Below are 27,712 nucleotides of genomic sequence, written 5' to 3'. Positions count from 1 at the left end.
AGTTGGATTCCACTCTACGTTCATTTTTGGACTTTGGCTCTTTTAGCAAATGCCATGACTTTCAGTTTTTGGAAATTATCTACCAGCCTATTCAGTTTGCAGTGCTGAACTACAGAGCTCATTGGCATTCTAAGTTGCATTGGTGAGCAGGAGATAAGGCCTACATCATCTCCATATAGGACTATTATTTTGGGAGTGTAATAATCTGTGTTAGTCACTGTCTCAGTTAGAGAGTTAAAGAATATTAACAAAGTAGGGCCCAAAATATATTCATGACACATTTGTATGAATATCGCTTCTGAAAGCAGCCCTTGGTTATTATATCTAACTCTGAGGAAGGAGTTGGCATATGAATTTTTGATCACACAAAGAAGATTCATGTTGGTATTCCCGATATTATCCCACAGACTTTCTAATTGTAGAGTCAAAGGTAAATAGAAAGTCCCAAAATGCCACAAATAAGGTTGATTATATAAATTATTCCTGGATAAAATGATGTAATATCAAAATATGGTATACACTGACTGACTATCTCAACTTGTTTGTCCCCTATAATTTCCCTGGATTTCATCCAAATGTAAAGTTTAATACTCACGTTCTTTGCATATAACTTGCCTGGGATATGTATTAAGATAAGTTTGTGATTAGTGAGGTTTTCCTCATTTTTTTAGAAATAGGAACATTTATGGTTATCCCAATCCTTAAACAACTTCTCTATTGAAATTGAGCACAGCATACAAAGTTTCATAATATGCTTCCCGAGTTTGAGTCCTGATTGGCCCTGAGCAGAAATTCACCCAAACCGAGAAGTATTCCTTTTCTTGACAGAAAGGATGTGTTGTTGCTATGCATCTTTCATAGTCTTTAGCTTCTTCTCCCTAAGGATTGATTCATATTGTGATTTGAGATCTTACAAAATTTTACAAATGGCCTAAGATGATAACATTTATAAACAACATAGATGACTTTAATTTTCCTTGTGAGCAGCTGACATTCTCAAACCTTTGTTGATCTTAGTTGTTCCTCTTGAATCAATTTTGCCGATCACCAATCATACAACTGGAAAACTTGTGGTCAATTGACAAATAAATTGAGCAAATTTCTAAAACATCTTTGATGTTTCATCTTCAGCCATTGAGTTGTGGCATTAGCATTTTTTTTACTACCTTTGGGTCATGGTAGAGTGTATCCTCTGAAAAGCTACTCTCAGGTATGTCACGTTAAATGTGGGAAAGGGAATGGGACAAAAGGAATTTAAAATTCTTGTGAATTTGCTTTTGAAATCATATTTAGAATCAAAGCCATGCGTTTTGCTTATGGTAAAGCATAAATTAAAATATAGAACGCTAAATTAAAGTTTATTTTTATTTCACTTCTCTTAATTCTCTTAATTCTTACAGGACCTGAAAACCCTTGGCTGGTACAGGCATACATCTCTGCTGCAAAGCACCCTTTTGGTTCTATCGTGGCTCAAGAGGTGTTTCAGAGTGGTGTCATCCCTGCAGACACAGATTTCCGTATTTACAGAGATTTTGGCAATGTTCCAGGTGTGTTAGATAGGCTTAATAGGATCAGTAGCTTTTGGGCCTATACTTGGAAGAACAATGAAAAATAGGTAGGAGGATTGTCAAGCAAAGAAAAGCTTGTGAACAGAGCTGTCCAATGATGTTCATGTCTAATGTTGATGTGCACATTGCAGATTTTCTGAACCAAGGAAGTGGTAAGATAATGAAGGTGGGATTACAAAGACAATGGTTTTATTAAGAATGGTGAATTGGACAAGGAGAACCTCCCTTGTTCCCCATTATTGCTGGGCCAGTGCATTCTGAGCTAATGTTGGTTTAGCAATAGCAATAGCACTTAGACCTGTATACAACCATAGTGCTTTATAGCACTCTCTGAACACTTTACAGTGTCAGCATATTGCCCCTAACTATCTGGATCTTCATTTTACTGACCTCGGAAGGATGAAAGGCTGAGTCAACCTTGAGCCCCGTCAGAATCAAACTCCATGCTGTGGGCAGAGTTTACCTGCAGTACTGCATTCTACGCTGTCAGCTTTACCAACCAGAGTAATAAAGAACTGTTTATTAATATTTTTCTGAAACATTTTCTGAAGCCACCATGTGAGAAAGCAAGAAAGAAAAGCAACAGCTACAGACTCAGAAAAAAGAATTTGATGTGGGAGATTTAAAAGAATTTATTTCTAAAACTTTGGATGATAAATTTCAAAAATCTCAACAGGAGATAGATGATAAACTTCAAAAATCACATCAGGAATTTATGCAGGAAATTAATGAAGTTAAAGATATGGTGAAACAGAATCAAAACAAGGTGACCAAAAAAATATCAGAAGTGGCATCTGGCCTGGCAGAATTTATTGGGAAAGTTGATTTTAAAGTTGAAGAACTTAAATCAGAAGTTAATGTTAAGATGAAAGACAATGATTATAAAATTGCTGATGTTGACAATAAAATGCAAAGAGTAGAAAACGAGATTGTCATGATACAATTCAGGGCAATGGAGTTTGCTATACGGCTTCGAGGAATTCAAGAGGAGGAAAGACAGGATTTGAGACAAGTTTGTTCTGAGGCCCTGGCCAAGATTTTACAAGTTAATCCTGATGTGGTTTTTCACAAAATAGACAAAATTTACAGAGTGAACTCCTGGCCAGACAAAGACAATTACCTAGAGATGTGGTCATATATTTTACAGATAGAGAAATAAGAAACGATATCCTGCAAAAATCCTTTTACACTTCTGTACAAGTGGGGGGCTCACGAATTGGAATTTATAAAGAATTGCCTCCTAAAATGCTGAAAGCTAGAAAAGAATTTGGCTTTCTTGTTAAGGAATTGCAAAATTTACAGATACCTTTCCGGTGGGACGCACCAGTTGGCATAATTTTCAGATACAAGGGAGAAAGATACCGTTTGAATACCGTGGAGAAGGCACAGCACTTCTATACTACTATCCTTAAGGAAAGAACACCATCTCCACGTACATCTACAGTTTTGGAGATTAAAGAGAGTGAAGAGAAGCAACCTCAACGAGAACTGCAAGAACAGTCTAAGCAGGAATTAGAGGAAGTGCAAGGTGCAGAAGGAGGTTTTCTGGATGAGCCCTTGCTGGAATCTTCTCCAATCTTGGACCTGGTTCGGATGATTGAAGTTAAGGATCAACGTATAACTCGAGCTCAATCTAAGTTACTTAAACAAAAGCAACAACAACAACAGGAAAGACAAGACAAGGAGGCAGTTAAGAGTACTGCACAAGAGACTGGAGCCATGGGGGGAGCGAGATCGAAGCTTTCGGATGACCTTCAATTATTTTGCTCTTTGCTCCAGAAAGAGGGTGATGATGTTTAAGTGTTTATCTTGGAATGTTAATGGGTTGAATTCAGCACAGAAAAGGAAGAAATTATTTACATATTTGAAACAATTTAATAATGATATAATTTGTTTACAAGAAACGCATATCACAACTCAAGATCAAAAATATTTGATAAACTCCAAACTAGGAACACATTTTATATCTTCAACTTCGCAAAAAAAGAATGGTGTGGTTATTTATGTAAATAAAAAGTTAACAGCTAAAGTTATAGAAACAGATGAAGATGGTAGGTTTGTAGCAATTGAATTGCTTACAGTAAATGGCCAAATTCTTTTGATTGGAATTTATGCTCCCAATCAACAACAGGACTATTTCTATAAGATGTTACATACTAAAATATTGCAATGGGATTACAGATCTATTTTAATTATGGGAGACTGGAATGGAGTAATCGACTCTAAATTAGATAAAAAGAGTTTGGCAAAGTCTAGGATCAGATTACCACAGACCTTTTTTGACATGAAAGAAGATATGGAACTAAAAGATGTTTGGAGAATACATAATCCAAAAGAATTGGACTATACTTTTTTTTCTGACAGACACAGATCCTTCTCTAGGATTGACTTTATTTTGTTGACAGATGATTTACTTGTCAAGACAAAAAGAACAAAGATTTTTCCAAGAACTTTGACTGACCATAGCCCAGTATGGATAGAAATTGAGATGGACAAGGTTGAGAGACGTTCTTGGAGATTAAATGAGAATTTGTTTAGATATGAAAAAAATACAACAGAACTTAAAAAGCATTTGAAAGAATTTTTTGAAATAAATTTGAATAAAGGTACCCCAATTGAAATTGTGTGGGATGCAAGTAAAGCTTATATGAGAGGGGTACTTATCTACATGAACTCTAAACATAGACTGTTCCGACAAAAGAAAAGATCTGAACTGGAAATAGAAATAAAGAATAAAGAACAGTTTCTTATTAAAAATCCAACAGATGAAAGAATACGTAGTGCTATAAAACTTTTGAAAGACCAATTTCAAATGCTTATGGCGGAACAAGTTGCAACAAACTTACAATATGCGAAGCATAACACATTTTGTAACGCTAATAAACCGGGCAGATGGTTGGCTTACACATTGAGGAAAAAACAAAGTATACGGACTATTGATAGTACTGATATTGGAGGGAAAGAAATCTTTCAACAAAAATTAATTAAAGAAGCTTTTGTGGACTATTATACTAAATTATATGCTAAAGAGGAGGTGCAGAATGGACTTATAGAAAAATATTTAAACGATAAAAGAGTTACAAAAATTACTGATCAACAAAAGGAAAGAATGAATTATCCTATAACAGAGGAGGAGATAATAGTAGCAATTAAACAGTTAAAAACAGCTAAAGCTCCTGGCACGGATGGCTTGACCGCAGTGTATTACAAAACTTTGCAAGCTGAAATGGTGGAACAACTTAGAGATTTATTTTGCAATATTCAGCAAGGGGGTAAAATACCCCCATCATGGACAACAGCTTACATATCTTTGATACCAAAAGAACAAATTGGTCCTAAAAAACCAGAGAACTATAGACCAATATCTCTTTTGAATACAGATTATAAAATCTTTGCGAAAGTACTAGCCAACAGGTTGATGCCAGTAATTCAAAAGGTGATTCATGATGATCAAGCGGGATTTATCGAGGGCAGATATATGAAGGACAATGTAAGGCAAGTAATAGATTTATTGGAATATCTTGAGAAGAATAAACAGATTCCTGCAGTGCTGGTCTTTTTGGACGCAGAGAAGGCCTTTGATAGAGTGGATTGGAATTTTCTACTAAAGACTTTAAAAAAGATGGACTTTGGGGATCAATTTATACAGGCGATTTCGGCAATTTATCAAGAGCAAAAGGCACAGATCATTATTAATGGAAGTCTGACAACAGAGTTTAAAATTGAAAAAGGAACAAGACAGGGATGTCCGTTGTCCCCACTTTTATTTATTTTAACACTAGAAGTCTTGCTAAATACAATACGGGACTCTAATATCTTGAAAGGTATAAAGATTAGGCAAGAGGATTACAGAATAAAGGCATTTGCAGATGATCTGGTTGTTACCCTATCACAACCAATGGAATCAATAATCTTGATGAAGGACATTATACAAGACTATGGTAAAGTTTCAGGTTTTAGATTGAATCCAAAAAAGACTAAAATGATAGCTAAAAACATGACACAAGATCGTAAACATGAGCTTGAAAGGAGGGCAGGTTTTGAGACTGTACCTAAGGTAAAATATCTAGGAGTTCAGGTTGCAGAATCAAACATGAAATTGTTTCAAAATAACTATGAGGTGTTGTGGCGAGAGGTGCAGAAAGATATGGAGACTTGGAAAAAACTGCAGCTGTCTCTACTTGGAAGAATAGCAGCAGTTAAGATGAATATTTTGCCAAGATTTCTTTTTTTGTTTCAAATGATTCCGGTGCTTAAAAGTGACAAACAATTGAAAGTTTGGCAATCTGGAGTGAATAAGTTTGTCTGGAACGAGAAGAAGCCGAGAGTGAAATTGAAAATTATGCAAGATGTTCCAGAAAGAGGAGGTCTTAAACTTCCAAACCTACAGCTATATTATGATGCAGCAGCTTTAACTTTAACAAGTGATTGGTTTGGGAGTAAAAAGGCTGGAATATTGAATGCAGAAAGTTTTGATCTTGAATTTGGATGGCATGCTTACTTATTTTATGATGACAAAGTTGATAAAGTATTTAAAAGTCATATACTTAGGGACTCTTTGATGAGAGTTTGGAAGAAGCATCGACTCAAATGGGATTATAAAATACCGCTATGGCTGGATCTTGGTCATACTTTGTGGAATACAAATATAATGTCACTCGGGGGGGTTTTATACAAAGAGGTTCTTTTTACAGATGCGGGCAGATGGCAGCTGAAGACATTGCAGACACTGTTGGACGAAGGGATTAATTTCACTTGGTTACAATATAATCAATTACAATTGAGATGGAAAGAGGACCAAAAAACTGGTATTATGTTGCACGAGGAAGAATTGGTTAGACATATAAGAGAGAAAGGTCCAATGCATATCAAAAGGCTTTATAATGTTTTGCTAGAAAGGGACTCAGAAACCGAATTAGTTAAAGACTGTATGATTAAGTGGGCACAAAATTTTGAAGAACCAGTGATGTTGGAAACATGGGAAAAAATTTGGGTTCAGAATGTTAAATTTACACAGTCGCAGAACCTGAGGGAAAATTTCTATAAAATGTTTTATAGATGGCATTTAGATCCCAAAAAGTTGTCATGTATGTACCCTAATGTTCAGCCAAAATGTTGGAGATGTGAATGTTTGGATGCTACGTATTATCATGTTTGGTGGACCTGTAGGAAAGTTAAGGCTTTTTGGATAAAAATTTGGTGGGTCATGCAGAATGTTTTAAAGAAAAAAATTCAATTTTCTCCACAACTGTTTTTATTGGGTATAGTTAAGGGTTTTACATTGGGTGAAACAAAATTGATATTGTATATGATAACAGCAGCAAGATTGTTGATAGGTAAATACTGGAAGAATGAAGCTTTGCCCACTATCGAGGAATGGACTTTGAAGATGGCCAGTTTTGCAGAGATGGTGAAGATTTCAGCATATTTAAAAGATTGTTCACAAGAGACTTATGAATGGGAATGGAAAAGGTGGATAGAATATGTTCAGAACAAATATCAAACTAGAAAGTATCAAATAGCTTTTATTTGAAAATAATGTATTGGAAATATTTTAATGTAAGGAGGTAAAGAGAAAAATTATACAGGGGAGGGAGGGGTTCAAGTTTATATATAAGTGTTATATTAAGGGTTTTTTATGAGTATGAGTATATTATAGGGAAGTCTGGGGGGGAGGGGAGGGTTAGGGAGGGTTAGGGAGGTTGGGAAGTCTGGGGGGGGAGGTGGGGGGGGGGAAAGGGGTGAAAATGTAATTGTAAAACTTTTGCAATAAAAAGAAAGAAAAGCATAAATACTAAGCACACAAAGAAAATTATGAAGCTGTAAGCAAATATTGAAATATGATTGTTTAGTAGAAAATTTCATAGCAATAACACTTAGACTTACATACTGCTTTACAGCCCTCTCTAAATGGTTTACAGAGTTAGCATATTGCCCCCAACAATCTGAGTCCTCATTTTACCAACCTCTGAAAAATAGAAAACTGAGTCAACCTTGAGCCTGGTGAGATTCAAACTGCCAATTGCTGGTAGCCGGCAGTCAGCAGAAGTAGCCTGCAGTACTGCATTCTAACCACTGTGCCACCATGGCTCTTCATAGTTAATTTAACTTTACTTGTCAAATAATTAAATTTAGTTAGGAATACTTTGTAAAGTTACATTACAAAGTTATATTAAATAACATGATTTAATTTAATTATACTGACAGGAATAGATCTGGCTTTCATTGAAAATGGTTACATCTATCATACAAAATATGACACGGTGGATCGAATTTTGACAGATTCTATTCAGAGAGCAGGTAAGTATTTTCAGTTTTTAATGATTTCAATGGCAAGGCAAGATTAAATTATTGTTCCTCTTAACGAAAATTGAAATTAATAGACCCAAAATCTCAGTATCCTAAAGATAATGCTTTGAAAATAAAAAGTTTATGGATAAATGTAACTAGGTAAATTAGTTTTGCTTCTCCTATATTAAGGAGTTTGGGTAAAGTTAATTGATTTTAATTACTACAAACAATTTAGATATGGCTTACTTTTATACACGTTTCCTTGAAATTTCCCCTGGTTATGTCTTACTTGTTTCTTTATCATTATTGGCCCTGCAATATACTAAATTATTTCTCTATTTATATTAAGGTTTTGTAACTACCGTGTTTTTCGCAGTATAAGACGCACCTGAGTATAAGATGCAGCTTAGTTTTTGGGGAGGAAAATAGGGGGAAAAAATCTGCCTACCAGGTATTCATCTGGCTAACGTCCTTAGTCTGGTCAGCTTCAGCACATTAGTTTGCTAGTTTTGAGCATGTGCACACACATACTTTTTATCCCCAGCTTGGGGATAAAAAACAGCTTCTAAAGCACAACTGGAAAGAGAAGCAATGAGAAAAGCAGGCAAAGCATGGAAATCTCTTCACTTGCTAGCGCCTCGTTAGGACCAGGGCTGGATTTTCCTATAGGCTAACTAGGCTTCAGCCTAGGGCCTCAAGATCAAGAGGGTCCTACACAGTGGTGGGATTCTGGGGGTTCTAGGGTAAGGTGACCAGACGTCCCGCTTTTGGCGGGACAGTCCCGATTTTTAGCAATTTGTCCCGCGTCCCGCGGCGTTTCAAAAAAGTCCCGATTTTTCATTCTGCCTCCTCAGTCCTGCTGCCTCTTGAGCCCCAGCTGATGGCTAGAAGAAAAAAAAACTGTTTAAACTCTTGCCCGGGGCTTCAAAGGGCCGCCCTACAGGCAATCAGTGTAAAGTGTTCATGAAGCAGTTTTTTTTTCCCCTAGCTAAGCTGCAGAAACGAAACCGAAACCAGGATCTTTGGTGCAATGTGACAAAATGAGGCAGAGAGAGATTTATTTTTATTTTTATTTTTCCTCCCCAAAAAAGGTAGGTGAAAAACTGCAAACAATGGGAAATTTAGGAGGAGAGTTCAAGATTTTAAAACACAAAAGAAAAAAAAGCTGTATTTAACTAGGGAATTGTAATAATTGAGATACTATTAATTGTATATTGTGTTGAAAGCAGAAATGGTTAAGTTGTGGTTCAGAGGAATATATGGGGAAATTATTTGGTTTATTATTATTGGTAAATATAATTAATTGATTTGTAAGAAATTGGATTGCAGGGAAATAATTGGAATATTCATGTTCATATTGATTAATATACAAAAAAGATAGTTTTATAACTAATTGATTTATATTAAAATGTTGAATTTGTATTAAACAACTGTATTACATAATTACATAATTAAACAATGAGGATGGATATAAAAATAGATGACAATGGAAAGGGGTATAATATAGAATAGAAGGGAAAAATTGAATTTGATTAAGATTAGAGATGAGGATGAAGGGTAATATTGGTTTTTTTAAAAAAATAGATGAGGAATAAATATGGCAAAAAGGAAATATAGAAATTGTAAATTTAATTGAAGTGACTAAACACTATTTAAATTTGTGAACCGGCCAAATACTCTGTTCAAAGAAAATAAATTGTATGTTTGTATGTGTGTTTCTAATTACTGCTATTTATTCATATTTGTTCTCTTTTATTCTTTAAAGTTTAACCATTCATTCTTTATCTTAATATCTTTATATTTGTTTGGGGTTGGCTTTCTTCCCTTTCATCTTTTTTATTGCACAGCAATCTTTCTCCTCAAACCTACCACCTCTCTCTTTTCTTTCCTTCTTACTTTCTCTTCCCCCCCTCTTCTTCTCCTCCCTACTTCCTCTTCCTTTCTCCTTCTCCTCCTCTCTTCCTCCCCCTCTTACCCTCACTCCTACTCTAATTTCCCTTCCCTTCCTTCATCCCTCTCTATTGCTGTATCCTTTTATGCATATGGACTACTCAGAGGGCTGAAAAAGTTATTTTTGACTGGTCCTCGCACTTTTGACCAGTCCTCGAACTTACGACTGTCCTCACATTTTACGTTTTTGCCCTATCTTGTCATCATGGTGAAGAAAAGCAGTTGCGAAATGAGTGACATGGTTGTTAAGAAAGCTGCACGGGCATAAATGTGAGGATGGTCATAAGTGTGAGGACCGGTCAAAAGTGCGAGGCCCAGTCAGAAATGACTTTTTTCAGCCCTCTGAAAAAAGTCTATGCACATAGTCACGCCCACCCGGTCACATGACGAGCTACCCACGCCTACACAGTCACGTGACCAGCTAGCCACGCCCACCCAGTCACATGATTATCAAGCCACACCTCCAACTAAGCCACGCCCACAGAACCTGTTGTTAAAAAATTGAATCCCACCACTGGTGAAAGGGCCTCATAAGTGGAATAGCCTAGGGCCTCTTTCAAACTAAATCCGGCCCTGGTTAGGACTGAAAAAAAGCTTCTAAAGAACAGCTGAGAGTCGGGGGGGAGAGTGTGTCTTATACTCTGAAAAATATGATATATTTTTAAAACTCAGGCCCTCAATATATTGAATTTTATCCAGCCCATTTAATTTTCCCCTTTCAATTTTTATTTGTTTTGCGAATTTAAAAAAAAATCAAATTCCAATTGTTTCATGATATAATATTAATGAAATGGTGTGCTGATATACTTAATAAAAGACAAATCCTTAATATATACTATTTTTCTCCCCAAGGTGACAATATCTTAGCTGTGCTAAAATACTTAGCAAACTCAGATATATCAACCAAATCTCAGGAGTATCGACACGGAAATGTTGTCTTCTTTGATGTTCTTGGCATGTTTATTTTGGCTTACCCAGCTCGTGTTGGTGCCATTATGAATTGCATCATTGCGTCAGTTGCCATGCTTTATCTCGGCAAAAAAGTTCTACAGCCAAGAAAAAGAGGTAAGTTCATTTCATGTTCTGTCCCACACAGGCATTACCCAGGAATATTGTTTTATTTAAGAATAAGCAACCTTATATAAAATATAGAAAAAGAAGTAGGGAGTAAAATACATTAGAAGCAGGAGTTAAAAGTAAAGGAAAACTAAGTAAACCTTGTTTGCATACTGTGCCATATGGATTTCGGGGCCTGGCAAAGCCACTGCTTTTGGAGATGTGAACCAGACATTGGAGTGAGGAGAAAGAGAAAAAAGAAATTTAGCTTTGACAACTCTGCTGTCATAAGGCTGATGAGCTGATCTGCCTACTAGGACCTCCTCAATTGCTATGGGACATGTTGCCAGTTTAACCGAAAATTGGAGATAGAGAGTAAGACAAGGAAGAGAGGAAGAGGGAAAAAAGAGTAAAGTTTATAGCTGGAGCAACCAGAGATGCTGGAAAGAAAAGGATGAAGAGAAATTGGAGAGTAAATCAAAGAACTGAATTGAAGGGCAAGTGTTGGTTCCTGTTTGGGGAGAGGAAAAGAACAATCTAGGGGTTGCTTCCCTAGAAGTCAGGAAACAAACAACCAGAGTCCCAAGATCTTGGAGGACTAGGAGGAGTGTGCCTGGTTGCAAGAAGTAGCTTCACCCACGATTGGAAGAAACAGAGGCAATCAGCTGCTGGTAGGAAAGCTCTGGTTTTGGAGGAAATCTGGACAGAAGACGCTGAGAGAGATTCTTCCCCCTATAGAGGAATGGAAGGTGTTAAGTTGAGATGGGAAAAAGTCAAGTGATACTACGAACACTCCAGTAATCCCAGCCAATTCCTTTCTTTTCTTGTTTCTCACTAATCAAGTCCAAAGGGAAATGGAGAGAAACAGGGAGAAAGCAGGGGAGGTTAAGGGGAATGGTCACTGAGTAGGGAGACACAAAGTCAGAACTGTGATTTATACCCGTTGTAAATTCCTGCTGAAAATAATCTGTATAAAGTCAAAAGCATAAGGCCTCTTCTACTGTTCTGTGTTTCTGTGTCTATTGCTGCCTTTGCTCAGAGATAGACCTCCAGTTCAGAATTAAACCCTGTTACGCTATAACACATAAATGACACCCAATAAGGGGCTAATTATCCCCTTGTTAAAGGGTCAGTTGTTAACACAGAGCATGGATATGAGACAAGGAGGAGTGTTTGCCAAGCTGCAAAATCTAAACGGACCAGTTACCAGAAATTTGCTAAGGCATTGGGGGTGGGGGGGGGGTAGTAAAGGTTTGTAAATGGAAGAGCCAATGCAAAGCATACAGGAGGTGCTACATGGGCAGTGATAACATCTTGTGAGAAGACAGGCTGTCTGCAAAGTGGCCAGTATATGGGCTGCTGCCGCCCTGTTCCATTAAGATCTGAGGGATCCTTGGTGCTGTCTGAGCTTGTTTGCTTTCTTGCAGATGTTTCATTACCTAAAACTACGTAGCATCATCAGTGCTAGTAAGAAGTGGGGTTTGCTCTCAGTTTAAATTCTAGTGGCTTTTCCTGATATATATATATATGTATGTATGTATGTATGTATGTATGTATGTATGTATGTATGTATGTTTGTTTGTTTGTTTGTTTGTTTGTTTGACTTATATGCCGCCTTTTCTCCACAAGGACTCAGGGTGGCTCACAGCAATAAGCAACAAGTCCAAATTAAAATTCAAACAATAAAAGAATCTAAAATTCCTGTTAAAACCCCTTCAGTCCAGGCCAGCCTGGCGAAACAACCATGTTTTAATGTCACGGCGGAAAGAGCGAAGGTCGGGGGCCACCCGGAGCTCCAAGGGGAGCTGATTCCAGAGGGTAGGTGTGCCTACAGAAAAGGCTCGCTCTCTAGGGGCCGTCAACCGACATTGCTTGGCCGACGGAACCCCAAGTAGGCCCTCTCTGTGTGAGCGCACCAGGCGATGGGGAGCTGTTGCTGGCTGCAGGTGATCCGCCAGATACCCCAGGCCTAAGCCATATAGGGCTTTATAGGTAATCACCAACACCTTGAACATATTGTTGGCAGACGTTCTTTGGTTGGGCTGTTTACTGTTGGCTTGTTTGGCAGTTCCTTGATTGGGGTATTGTTTACTTGATTGTTGGTTTGATGTTAATCTTGGAGTTAATCTATGTTCATCTGGGTGCTGATTGCTGGTGGGGAGGTGTTTTGGTCTTTTTGTTTCCTTTTTTGACTTATTGATTGTCTCTTTTGCATGGTATGTAGATATTGTTTATATCTATGTGTCTATTGATGGTTAGTTTGTCAGAAATTCCCTGGCATTTTTGGACTTGGCTTGGATGGTCACAGTTCCCCAATTGAAACTATGGTGGTTTCTGAAACTAAAACATCCTGAAGCAGCCTAAGGCACATAGAAGATTTACTGTTTTCAGAACTAGGGCTCACAAAGAGAAGTAGTAGAGGAACAAGAGTTGTTGTAGTAGTTTTAGGGAAGAATGGTATAGTAAGTAGTGAGTGCTAGCATGTGGGTACTTGTAGGTGTATCATCTAGAGGCCAGGTGGGGTTGTGTTGGCTTTCTGGGGTTTTGGAGCCCACTCCCCTGTATATAAGAACCAGTGACACATCTCAAAGGAAAGAGAGGCAACAGTGAGAGAGTATGAGCCAGGAGTGATTCTCTGGAGGAGTCTGAACAGAAATGAAAGAAATGAGAAAGAAAATTTGAAAGCCAAGAGGGAGCTTTCAAGTAGCTTGTGCAGAAACTGAAAAAGGAGGTGTGGACTGCTTGGAAAAATGTTGGAAAGGGAGGATGTATCTGAGGACAATGTGGGGGCTGAAGCCATATCTGTACCAGTGTAATTATATGGGACAGGGGTGGAGGAAGATGTTCCACAGGACTTTCTTGCTATGTTTGAACAGATGTCAAAAACAAAGTACTGGACAAAAAGGAACATGATGGGTAGATTAGTTGCATGTTTGATAGTTACCAGTACTTAACAGGGTTATGATGGGTGGCTAGATTAACTTTGTGTTGCAATTATGAGTGTTTTAAGATGGAGATTATGGTGCTGTGAAGATGGCAATTCTGCAGCACTTTGAGGTCAAGCTTAGAGGTAGGCTTTCCAGAATTTCATAAAACTCTAACTCTAACCCTAAGGGAGACAAAGGGACTTTAAGCATGGCAGTTCTCATTATATGTAGAAAAACGTCATGGAAGCAAAGCATGTCTAAAGAACAAGGTGCAAACAATTAATTAGACAAGATCTCAAAGAACTGCACAGTTCCTGGTCATGGTCCCAGGTAGGATGAAGTACGCTCCTATGCTGGCTCAACAATCCAAAGCATCCTTGGGAACGCAAGGAAAAATCTCCATTATAGGACTGGAGGTGTGGGCCTGAAAACCACTGCCATGTGAAGGGGTGTGTGTGTCAAGGATTTTCTGCATGATATCATGTTGGGAATGGACATCCTTATCACTTAAGGGAATGTTGGTTGGCATGCCAGCTGCCTCTTCAAGCATCTTAGGTGAGCCCCCTCCACCCTCACCTAGCAAGTGTTGGTTCATGTTTGGGGAGAAGAGAAGAACAATCCAGAAGTAGCTTCCTGGAAGTCAGATGGTGAAGATCCAAAGGCATGAGTTCCATCCAATAAATGCTGTGAAGGATCCAGCTGGTTGTGGGTGGTGTCTTCACCCAAGACCTTGGAAAAGACAGACGGGTGCTGGAAGAGAAGCCCTGGTTTTGGTGCAAAAACTAGGCAGAGGATCCAGATAGGGGTTCACAACCCCTCTTCAAACCTTATTCCCTCAAGCCATACTTTCTTCCATTACACCCATATTACAATTTATACATTTCCCAGAGGTTTATAATTTCATTTTCTGTTTCTGTACCTCCACTGGAGGAAGTGAACAGAAGAAGCTACTTTTAAACTGCAGACTGTAGACAGGAAAAGTATATAAAAGTAAGAACAATTTGGGAAACCCATGAAAAAGAAACTAAGAAATTTAAGCTTTGATAATAGTTCCTTGCATCAACTAAGCCTTTATACATTTTCCCTGTCAGTTATTTAGCATGAATATGATTGAAGTTAGGATTGCCTGAGTTTCTGAAACAGGTCAGAGTAAGGATAGTGGTACATGCACAGAAGTTCAGTTTGTTAGTCTGCAATGTAGGATCTGCAGACTAACAAACTGAACTTCTGTTTGTATCCACAGTTAGTTGGGGACACAACTTACCCAGATTAGTAAATATATAGACATTGGCCTATTACGATTATTGCCTTTCTCCTCTCATAACCTTGATATGATGCTTTTGATGGCGTATGTATGAAATGCTTCTTGGTCTAGAAGAAAAGATAATCGGTAGAAATGCATCTTAGAGAGTAAGTAAAAAATACTGAGTTGAGAGCCATGGTACTAAGCAAAATGAAGTTTTCTGCTAATTTTAATAAGGCACAACCTGCTATATACTGTATAGAAGCAGTTTCTTCCATAAAAGAGTAAAAGCCTTGCCATGTTGCAATTAAGTCCAATCAGAAACACAGTGACTAGAATACAAAAAGGTAAAATATATAGGGCAATAATTTGCAATTCAGTCATGAAAGGAAAAAGCTTTGTGGTTTTTGTTGCCATTTTTATTTTACCAGGAACCACGTCTTATTACTTTAGTCTTCCTAAAAGAAATGGAACGGTATGTCTCTGATTTTAATATTCTTTTCCTTTTCTCCCCCAGCAATTAATTATCTGAAGGAATTTGCCGTTGCTTTAGGCTTTATAGTGCTTGGTGTCTTTGTCACCTTGACTGGCATCCTTCTTGTGGCAACGTTTATTTCTCTTATTGGACAATCTCTTTGCTGGTATACCCACTACTATGTCTCCTATTTTCTCTACGGATCTGCAGCTCTGGCTACACTGATTTTTGTGCATACATTAGCCAAGAAATTTTATTATAAAGTAAGTACTATTATGTTTTATTACATGATTGAATTTAGCAATGATTATTTTCCTTCCATAAATATAAAGACCTCTGTTAGATGAGTCAGACTGCTCAGTAAAACTCTTCTCTAGGCAGAAGTCTATCCCAACTTTCTCTTATTTGGTCCTTGTTGATTAAATGTTTTGATGTTTCCTCTAAATTCCTTAGCGAGGCAAAATTTTCAAGTGAACTTCATTAGAACACAAAAATTGGCAGTTCTCGGACTATGTGAATCCCAGATCATTTTGATCGCCCTTTGACCTTCTCAAAGTTGGGCTAGCAGAATCCAGGGATAAAATTGTGATCTTTGACAGGATGATGCTGACCCTTTCTTAATAATTTAAACCCTACTTCTAGTACATCCACACTTGTTCAAAAATGTGATAAGATTCTGGAAAGCTGCCCTTCTGTTTCACTTAGATTCCTCTTTATACTTGCTTTTTCAAAGACTTCCTTTTGCATCCCTTGTATTTGTAATCAGAAGTAGTAGACAATTTCTGGTTGGGACAGCTCCTGTTTCCACAGGAAGTGGAACTTTGTATATATTGTGTATTAAGAAGCAATTTTCTGCTTTTAAAATGCCTGATGCATTGACTTCAAATTTAAATCAAAGAGAATTGACATTTTTATCTTGTTTTTCTTTTCCCAGCATACAAATGAACAGTTCCTAGGAGAACTCTTCTTTGATGTCCCACTTGCAGTTTGGTCTATTTTAGGGCTTCTGCTTACTTACCAGGGAATTTCCTCTGCATATCTTTGTGCAATATGGGTAGCTTTTCCACTCCTCACAAAACTAATGACTTATAAGGAATTGAAAGAAAAAGGTATGGCAACAAGACTTATCCCCATAAGTTCTGGTAATGCAAGGGTGGGCATCTTTATAGCTGAGACAATATTTTTGTGAACTCTGAGAGCTGATGTTGTAAATGGTGATGATAATGTGATGTCTTCAGTCTGGTATTTTCAGCCCCTTTTGGAACACTTATGGCATCTATTTTGTTCTTAAAACCTCCCAACCCTCCCCATGGGAATTATTAGCCCAATTTTGGTGATTTTATTTAAATAAGATGCTATAAGATACGTAAGATGCTATAAACTTTAAACAAGGTTTATAGTATTCACATTTAGTCCCTATAAAACTCTAAATTGGCAAAAGAATTTTGGCGTCAGCTACTCCAGTGTATTCCAAGGCCATAAGGAGGTACTAGGAATTTTACACTTGCTATAAGCCATGAGGCCACCAAGCCAAAAGCAGCCCCTGATGTAATTTCGTTTCATGTAGTTCTCGTGTCTGACAAGAACGCTTTATGCCCTTCTCAGATGTTCTTATCTTGCACTCTTCAATATGCCATTTTACCTCAGCCTTTGGATCATGTCATCCCTGGAACTGGGAAAGAGGAAACAGAGAGAAATCTTCACTGCTTCTGCCCAATTATTTCATGGTTTAATATAAGAGAGTGTCTTGGCAACTTGGTTCCTAATATAAAATAGGAAAAGGCAATCCAAATGTCTTATAATCAAAGATCTCTAGCCAGGTTGACTGATTTTTGTGAGAGTTCTATTTCTTACACAGCCACAGTTATCGATTTACAATCTGCCCCTTATGTGACATGGAAATGGTCCAGAGGAATTCAGCAGAAATTCTTGGTCTTCATCTCCAGAGGTGCCTCTGTAACAGCTGTTACATCAAACCTTTTGAAACCAACACATCTCATTAAATCCAAGAATTTAGTATCAGGGCTTGGAAAGGGTGCAGTCAAAATTCCCAAGAAAACTAATCCAAATGGTGAAATATGTGCCTAGGTTTGCCCTGAGGTTGGAGGCAAAACTTACAAAACTTGAAATAAGGACATCACTTGTATGTTCAAGTACTCACCAATAGTTCATTTCCAACTTGTTGTCTGACACAGTTAACATTAATTGATAAATACGATTCTTCCTGAAAACTCTAAATTGACAAATAATTATATGAAACTGGATTTTTCAATCCAATTCGTGCTCTTGGGACATGATCAGGTGATATCAGTCCTTAAGCAAAGGATCCTTGATAGAAAACAGAATATCGTAAACTCTCAAAAGTGTAGAACTGGAACATATCAACAGCGCATGCTTCAAAGCAGCCTTTGAAATACCTAGTCAGGTTAATAAACAATACATTTCAGCCAGCAATTATGTTGTTATGGCTCAATATTCTACTATCAGCTAGATAGAAGATTTCATTTCATTTCATATGCAGAAAGACTCCGTCCTTAAGAAGATGGTAACATTGAAACGCAAAGTCATATTCTGTTGTAACTTTTACCATAAATATGTTTATCATAAACTTTTACTAACATGCTTTTATTGGCAAAATAAGATCTCACGGTAACTCTGACTGTTGCAACATTTGTTTTTGCAACGTATAAAACTTGCACATGGTAGACAGCAAATTACAGCTAGTCCTGGAGTTGCCACTACTATTGGGACCAGAATTTTCATTGTGGTCAAGTGACTGGACCCAATTTTACAACCATTTTATGATGGTTGAAAGTTAAATTGCATGACTATAAATGCAAATCCAGCTTAACCAATGTCAGTTTTTTTTCCGGAAAGTGTCCAAAAAAGGTCACACATTGTGATCATGTGACCACAGGACATTATGACCAATTGTAAATGCAACCTAATTGCCAAGCTCCCAAATTATGACCATGTGACCATAGGCGTGGGGCAGTGGTAATAAATTCAAATTTATATTGTAACTTTTTTGGAGGCAACATTAATTCAAGCTATTGTTAAGCAAACGGGGGTAAGTTGAGGACTACCTGTAAATGATTTTATTTGATTTTATTTGATTAAATGGAATTTGATCCTACAGAGCAAAACAAATATTTAAATCAACCTACAGAAATATTAGGCATTTCCCCACATTTGTTGGCTGATTAGATGTTCAGTACAACCAAGGTGCTATGAGTTCAAATGAGTGGAATAAAACAGCAATAAACACAGATCTTCAAATAAATAAAAGTGTGATTTCCTAATAGGTGTGCCTTCTGGCACAGGTTATATGCATACTGTATGTTAAGTCTCTTTAAAGCAAAGTCTTGTAAAGCGATTCACATAACAATACATATAAAGCTACAACACTATGTAGACATTTAAAACAAACAATTTAATGTGGGAATATCAATCATGTAGTTCAAGTTATTTACTTCCTAATATAGCCTTTAAATTTTTTGTACATTTGAATTAATTCTGTGTTGCATTTAAAGTAATTTAAATTTACAAACTAGTTTCAGTAGCAACTTCTTGGATTGAAAAGGCATATTCCTAACCAGGTGAAGAACACTCTATGCCCTTTTTTGGCAGCCTTCTGCATAGAGAGAAGAAATAGGAAGTTGGAAAGAAAAAAGGAAAAACAAAATTGTCAAATTAAAAAATGTACTAGGAATCATATTTACCAATTTTGAACATTGGCATTGCACAATTCTTGTTTATCACCCTTAAAATATGTAAGCTTAGGTATCAATGTTCATACTTTCCTGCTCATCCTTTTAAAATTCATAATTGGTTATTTATACCATAATTGGTTTTGAAGAAAATTGAATGAATTATTTATAATTAGTTCTCGAATATGTTTTAAAAGAGTCTGTGTTACTTTCTAAAGGTCAGTTTGGTCATGCATGGTCATCACAGCTTATTCAAATCAGTTGTTAAAATGTACATGTAAAGTAGCTAAACTATACTAAACACCACGGATATATCCCTTCTAACTTGGCTTTTAACTGGAAGCAAAAACAAACAGGTTCAGTGCAGATAATTTATTGAGTGATGTTGCAAATGATACATATCTTTCCCAATTTACTTGCATTTTGCTGTTGTTGAGACTCCAATGTGGCTCTCAATGTTTGTTCCAGTTTCCCTGAAAGTAAGTTCCACTCAACTCAGTGTACCAGGAAACAGACATACCAATTTATAGAAATGCAAAAATTTGTTTCATGGGCTGTTTAGAGGGTGTTCTGTTCTGGCCAAAAGAATAATTCATGCTATGCTGAAATAACATACTATACCAAATTTGTACCCTCAATTATCAAATCCCTTCTTATTTATCAATCAGAAATAAAGAACCTTGAATTAGCCTTCTTCTTCCACACAATTACTGCTCTCTTTTCAATTTAACTTAAAGAATGCATGAATTACAGACTTGGTCTTTTGTGCCTTGATGCCTTGATGTACAGACTTGCATAAATAGCTGGGGTTTTTTTGTATGATTAAAAAAACCTGGTTGATCTACTTTTTAAACCATTCTTCATGTGATCGAATGAGTATGTAAAATAAATATATCTGCCAAAAGCCAATCTTTTGGCTTTCAGATGAGTTAGAATTATACTCTAGTACTCACTGGAAGGCATTGATTTGTGGAAAATGATAAAAATAGTATCTGTAATTTCTTTCTCTACTTGCACTTCCAGACTTGTTCCATTGTTCCCCTTCTTGAGTAAGCATGTCTTGAGCTGAAAACTTGCTGGCATATCCACTTTTTAAAATGGTTCTACTAGAGCTATGATGATTCATATTGTCAGAAAATCTGGTTGGCCTGCTTTTTAAGCCATTGTTTAATCTATTAAATCAACTTACCTGTTTTGTAAGAAAAACACAATAATTGCCTTCAGACAGAGTTATATTTACATAATACTGTACCAGATAACTTCTAAAATGCTCTGAGTGGGGAAGACAGTAGCTACAATTTCTACATTACAATCCGTTTATGTCTTTGTTACAGGTGCTACAATAAAATTTGTAACTGTTTATCTCCTGGGAATGTTTATTCCATACCTCTATATAATATACCTCATCCGGCTTGTATTTGAAATGCTAGTTCCCATTATGGGGCGCAGTGGTTCTGAAGCTCCACCAGACGTAGTCATGGGTATTTTCATCGTTGTAATGTGCATATTTCTGTCTTCCTATTTGGTAAGATAATGTTAAAAGCTTGACTACTATGTTTGAACTTATTTAATAACTTTTGAACAGTATATTTAAGTGTGTATCCCGTCAGTGTTCTCACCTGAGGGAAAAAAGGCACCATTGGCATGAAAAAAATTGCTATGAAGGAGGAAATACAATCAAAAAAGGAATTTTTTGGGGGGGTATCTGGGACGATTTTGATATGCATATCTTGCTATCTTCCATGTACACAATGAAGAAGACATAAACAGAGAGGCAATATTCCCCTTCTTATTCCAGCCACCTGCTTCTGATATTCGGAAGCAATCTTACTTTTTCAGTAAGCATGTCTATGGTTGGACTGCATATTTTATCAATTGAATCTTTCTTCTATACAATACCTAGTTAGAAATTTCCCATGGCAAAAATTTGAAATCGGGCAACACATTTGTGCTGTACTCAATTCTTTTTTAGTCATTAAAAATAATTTGTAATAATAGATTGGTTTTTCTGATGAGGTACAATTTTCCCTGGGTTGAATGAGAGCACTGTGTTAGCATTCCTTTTGCATCTGAGTATTGTCTCTTGGCTTCCCCTTTTCTCACAAAAACTAAAAGGGAAAAAGAACTCAAAGAACACAGAGAAGTCAAGCTTAAAATTTTTAGACATTTAACTGTATCTTGTAGCTTAAAATGGATAATTTTCCATTCTGTGAACTGAGGTGACCACATCCTGCAGTTCCAAATAACCATTTACAGCTCTCATTCTTCTCCATATCCTCTACCTTTTGTGAATTTTCATTTGTGCAGGGCAACTAGTGCAGTTCACAATCTATGGAATGGGCTTGGAAGTAGAAATAGATCAAAATTCTGTAATAGAAAATAAAGTTTTGTGCCTTTTTTGTTGCAAATTATACCTGCCTTCTTAATTGATCTATATTTTGTAGCTTATTTAGCACCTGCCAAGGGTACTAAATTTCGTTTCTTATGAACTATGATGTTCATAAAGGCATGTTTTGTAGAACAATAGGAAATGTGTACTTGGTTTTTTTCATCCATCTCTCAGTCAAGGGCAGCACAAAATCAAATGCCTGTGCTACATTGCGGATGGATTTGGGGAAGTCCCTAGCTTTCAACATGATCTCTGATTTGCCACAAACTTAAAAAATTAAAATTAAATTGTATAAGTGGAAAGATATGTTTTAAAGAAATAAAATGATTTATTTTTACACGTTTAACATTTATGTTTTGCTTGACACACTTGTTTTCTAGGAATAATTCAATAAAAGTAATCACTTTCTTTTATTTTCCATTTTTTCTAGCTCAGCTTTATTTATCTGTCTAGAAGCACAAAGGTGACCTTAATATCTTTGACAACCATCTTTATAGTCACATTCATCCTTGTTTGCAGTGGAATCTTCTTCCCTTTCAGTTCGGATTTGGCAGACCCAAGGCCTAAGCGAATGCTTTTTCAGGTAAAAAGTGTTTCTGAATTTGCAAGGAAACGTAAGATTTGTTTTTATTTTTTTAAGACTCTCCTTTGAAAGGATGAGTACTTTGCCGTAAATCCAGTGGTTTAAAATTCATACGTGTGCTTTATTTTCATCAACCTCATTCTCAGATGTTCTTATCTTGCACTCTTCAATATGCCATTTTACCTCAGCCTTTGGATCATGTCATCCCTGGAACTGGGAAAGAGGAAACAGAGAAATCTTCACTGATTCTGCCCAATTATTTCATGGTTTAATATAAGAGAGTGTCTTGGCAACTTGGTTCCTAATATAAAATAGGAAAAGGCAATCCAAAATCTTATAATCACAGATCTCTAGCCAGGTTGACTGATTTTTGTGAGAGTTCTATTTCTTACACAGCCACAGTTATCGATTTACAATCTGCCCCTTATGTGACATGGAAATGGTCCAGAGGAATTCAGCAGAAATTCTTGGTCTTCATCTCCAGAGGTGCCTCTGTAACAGCTGTTACATCAAACCTTTTGAAACCAACACATCTCATTAAATCCAGGAATTTAGTATCAGGGCTTGGAAAGGGTGCAGTCAAAATTCCCAAGAAAACTAATCCAAATGGTGAAATATGTGCCTAGGTTTGCCCTGAGGTTGGAGGCAAAACTTACAAAACTTGAAATAAGGACATCACTTGTATGTTCAAGTACTCACCAATAGTTCATTTCCAACTTATTGTCTGACACAGTTAACATTAATTGATAAATACGATTCTTCCTGAAAACTCTAAATTGACAAATAATTATATGAAACTGGATTTTTCAAGGGGACCCTCGTGCTCTTGGGACATGATCAGGTGATGGCAGTGCTTAAGCAAAGGATCCTTGATAGAAAACAGAATATCGTAAACTCTCAAAAGTGTAGAACTGGAACATATCAACAACGCAGGCTTCAAAGCAGCCTTTGAAATACCTAGTCAGGTTAATAAACAATACATTTCAGCCAGCAATTATGTTGTTATGTTGTCAATATTCTACTATCAGCTAGATAGAAGATTTTATTTCATTTCATATGCAGAAAGACTCCGTCCTTAAGAAGATGGTAACATTGAAACGCAAAGTCATATTCTGTTGTAACTTTTACCATGAGTATGTTTATCATAAACTTTTACTAACATGCTTTTATTGGCAAGCTAAGATCTCAAGGTAACTCTGACTGTTGCAACATTTGTTTTTGCAACGTATAAAACTTGCTGGTTAGATGTTCAGTACAACCAAGGTGCTATGTGTTCAAATGGGTGGAATAAAACAGCAATAAACTCAGATCTGTCAAATAAATAAAAGTGTGATTTCCTAATAGGTGTGCCTTCTGGTACAGGTTATATGCATACTGTATGTTAAGTCCCTTTAAAGCAAAGTCTTGTAAAGCGATTCACATAACAATACATATAAAGCTACAACACTATGTAGACATTTAAAACAAACAATTTAATGTGGGAATATCAATCATGTAGTTCAAGTTATTTACTTCCTAATACAGCCTTTAAATCTTTTGTACATTTGAATTAATTCTGTGTTGAATTTAAAGTAATTTAAATTTACAAACTAGTTTCAGTAGCAACTTCTTGGATTGAAAAGGCATATTCCTAACCAGGTGATAAATGAGCATTTTACCATTCTGTACATTTTCTGTGTGTGTGTGTACCAGAATGTAATATAAAATATGTTATGCGCTATTTTAGGAACTGAGGATAGCAGATTGACAAATATATTATTCTGTGAAAATTGCTATTACTGTGAAAAGGGATCAAATTTTTGTAGTGATTTATGTCACTCGCTTGATTTGCCATGTCTGCTGACCTCACTGGGGCAGGTAAATCACAGTGGATAATTTTGGTTATTACGGTTTGTCACATAGTCAGATTATCATATTTATTTGCCACCCATCTCATGGTTTAAGGCAACTCTGAGCAGATTACAACAGCAGCCATTTCTGCAAAACTATATTTTAATCTTGAGTGGGCATGTTGGTGTCCAGAGTGTGCTATTACTGCTTATAACTTGATTAAACTGATAATCACCCTACTTGCTCACTCAGTAACTTCCGCTCTGACCTTTTCTTGCTTTCGTAATATTATCAGCTTCTTCAATCCAAGATGTGATCATAATTCTTTTTTCATGACTAGCAACAGTCATGATTAGTATACTGTTTACCAGGAGTGTCAAACTCAAGGCCTGGGGGCCAGATCTGGCCGTCCCTCCCGAGCTCTGTTTTCATTGGCAGAGGGTTGCAGGGGGCCGTGACAGCCAAAAATAGAGCTTGGGAGTCCATTTTCGCTGGCAGAGCACTTGGGCCACCACAGGCACCTCCAACAGGAGTGACATCAAGCTAGCCATGCCCCCCCCAGCCCCCTGAGGTCAAACACAACCCTGATGCGGCCCTCAATGAAATCAAGTTTGACATACCTGCTGATGACTATCATACAATCAGCTTTATGCCTAGTCCAACAAGCACAGTCAGATTTAATACTCATATTGCGTATTTGAGAAGTCACCCAGACGTTCATAAAGAAAGGACACCCTTTGCCCCAGTGAGCTATTTTGTATCTGCCTCATGGACAGCTGGCAAAGTCTTAGCGGCTTCTTGTCTTGTCATTTTTCCAGCATTTAAACAGAAGATTTCATAGCCTGGACGGTCACTTGGAAAAAAGTGATTCTGGAATATGGATGAATGGGATGGACTACACTGGGATATCACTCGTTACACCCCACCTGCCTGAGCTCAACGACTCTATTGCAGCCACATGTGAGGAAGGATCCCCCCTCTGTGGGTTTCCCTGGATTCTACCAGTGAACTACTTTTTTCGGTTGGTTATGATCTCACCTAATAAACCACTTAGTTTTAACAGAAGTATCAGTTGATACAATATTAGTATCTTCAAGTGAATCAGTAAACCTGTTGCACAATGCCACCAGAAGGAAACCAATTGCAAAATAATGCCCATAAAGCCGCAGTCGGACTGGAAAGAGTCTGAAAATGCAGTTTAGGATTTGTTTTGAAAATTGGGCGAAGAAGTTATATTTTTCTTTCTTCCTGTATCTTTTGCTGGACTGACAGGGCTTCCTAAAACTTCCTGCACGGGACAGGAAGGGTTTTCTGTTTTAATCCCTTTAATCTTGAAAGGCAAAACAGATCTTCAGCATGAAGGCAGCAGGCTAGAAGCAGGAGAGTGTGAGTTGTAGTCCTCTGTTAGGCACAAAGCCAGCTGGGTGATCTAGGGCCAGTGCTTCTCTCTCAACCCTAGAAGAAGGCAATGGCAACCAGTTCTGAAATTATGCCACGAAACAAAGCAGTCACAGTGGTCAACACTGACATGAAAGTACAAAAGAAGAAAAAAAGAATGTTCTGGGTGCCATGCATCAGAACTCTGGCTATTGGGAGGCTGTATGCTTTTGCACCTTTTCTATTTACGCTTAAAGAGTGGTAATGAATCCTAACGTTTTCTGAATAATCTTGGCCTCATCTGTCAGTAATACCATCAACTTATTCCTGTCTCTGTAATAGGGCCTCTTGTCATTCCGCTTTATGAAGGTTTTCAGCTTTGGGCAAAACTTTGTCCCTTTTGTCATTATTTCCTGGGGATCTGATAAACAAGGGTGGGCTTAAAAAAAAATTACAACAAACACTACTTTGACAGATTAATCCTTTTATTTTTATATTAAGATGAAAAAGGCTAATCGCTTTGATTTCTTTTGCATGTAGGGCTGTAACATTTTGCATATTCAGTAGCATTTTAGGATTTAATATACTCAGCCATATTATACTTTGTGTAACAGAATTAACCTGAAACAGTAGTTTGAAATATTTTAAAGGACTCTTACAGTAAATTACATTGATAACTTTTTTAAAAATCCCTTATTTAACAGGAAAACATGGTATCTTCCTGCACCAGCAATTACTCCCCGAAACCCTGTTCACTTTCAGCTTCTTTCCAAAGAGCAAACACAATGGGATTCTACAAAGCTAACCTTTGAAGTAATAGGTGGGTGACCATCTCATCCTTTCTTGCCTTGAGACGATTCTTATAGGGAATTATTTGATCATAACAAGAAGTTAGCTATGGCAATTTATTTAATTCATCTAATTATTTATCCAATTATGATGTAATATTAAATCTGGCACCTTCAGTCAAAGTTGTCAGAGATAGCCAATCAGTGTGAATACAGCATATCACAGATACAGCATGCATTTTACAGGCTGTACCTGAACATATTTTTGACTATGATAAGCAAAGCACTTAAGGACAGGACATGAAATAACAGGTGGAACCTATCAAAGAGAGACCTAGAATTAAAGAGAAATTTCCTGACAGTGAGAACAATTAGTCATTGGAATAGTTTGCCTCTGGAAGTTATGGGTGCTCCATCACTGGAGGTTTTTAAGATTGGACAGTCATTTGTCCAGAATGGTATAAGAATAGGGGGTTGGGCTAGAACACCTCCAAGGTCCCTTCTAGATGTATTATTCTGTATTCTGTAAATTATGCTACAAGTCACTTATGCCAGTCACTTTTCTTAGGATGCATTAAAAATTTCCTAGATGTTTTTAAAAGCATGGGTCATAAATTAATCCAGAGATTAGGAAAATATCCTTTCCATGATATTACGAAAACCTAAATAAGCAATTGGTGTATAATTTGCTTTAGATTGAAAAAAAAGTGGCAGCCCCACTATCCTTTCTTCTGAATTCATGTAGAGATTTTTGTTTATCACTTGCTTCAGGTTCAAGCCACATGGCATTTTATCTTCGACTACATCAAGGCTCAATACTGTCCACTTGGTCTCTTGGAAATGGATCGCCTCTTGTTAATAGCTTGAATGGAGACTATTTTGTGTATTATGCACGTGGGCTCCATGCCAGGCCCTGGCACTTTTGGATAGAGCTGAAGGTGAGTTTGTTCTTTAAAATCACATTCATTTCTTAGATCTCTCCTCTTGTCTTAGTTTATTAATTCATCTTCATCTTTTAAGGTTAACACACAATTGCTTTCTAGTGCTATTAATTTTAATATGCATTTTCTTTTCTTTAAGTATCCTTGACATGACAAGTTTTTATCTTTCATTTCAGGAATACGTTAAATCAAATATGCCCTTGAATATAAGATATTCAAGGGCATTAGTATAAATATTAGTATAATTGAATATGCAATTATACAACCAGCAGATAGAAATTAATCCTGTACTCCTGTATTTGCTTACTTGAAACTCACTGAACTTGCGTGGTGTTTCCAGATACTCACTTAAGATTTATAAATTATCTGTCATTGACTTACTGACCTGGTTATATTAGCAGATGCAAACAGGGTAGCATATACTGTACTATTCGTATATTACTATTGGTTACAGTAAACCAGAGAAGCAAATTAGTATTTGTCTAGAGAGAAGTTCTTGAAAGGTGTCCTTTATCTAACAGCAAAATCTCAAACTGCCTTTATGTCTATAAAATATGAGCACGTTTTCTATCTAGATATATAGA

General features: G+C 36.9%; 1 protein-coding gene across 1 annotated transcript in view; it reads left to right on the top strand.

The window, feature by feature from the left end:
• Positions 1–27,712, top strand: part of ERMP1 (endoplasmic reticulum metallopeptidase 1) — a 44,940-nt gene that overhangs the window by 12,698 nt on the left and 4,530 nt on the right. The window contains exons 5-14 of the mRNA XM_060690504.2: positions 1,401–1,547; positions 7,776–7,868; positions 10,662–10,874; positions 15,553–15,773; positions 16,445–16,619; positions 20,555–20,745; positions 22,040–22,192; positions 24,841–25,043; positions 26,104–26,219; positions 26,959–27,125. Of these exons, the coding sequence (XP_060546487.2) occupies positions 1,401–1,547; positions 7,776–7,868; positions 10,662–10,874; positions 15,553–15,773; positions 16,445–16,619; positions 20,555–20,745; positions 22,040–22,192; positions 24,841–25,043; positions 26,104–26,219; positions 26,959–27,125 (1,679 nt within the window). The remainder of the gene's footprint in view (positions 1–1,400; positions 1,548–7,775; positions 7,869–10,661; positions 10,875–15,552; positions 15,774–16,444; positions 16,620–20,554; positions 20,746–22,039; positions 22,193–24,840; positions 25,044–26,103; positions 26,220–26,958; positions 27,126–27,712) is intronic.

This window comes from Pantherophis guttatus, chromosome 2 (genome assembly GCF_059756535.1).
Source record: "Pantherophis guttatus breed Tessera chromosome 2, ASM5975653v1, whole genome shotgun sequence".
NCBI classification, from domain to species: Eukaryota; Metazoa; Chordata; class Lepidosauria; order Squamata; family Colubridae; genus Pantherophis; species Pantherophis guttatus.
The sequence above is the reverse complement of the archived record's forward strand: the minus strand, read 5'-3'. Positions and strand labels throughout refer to the sequence as shown.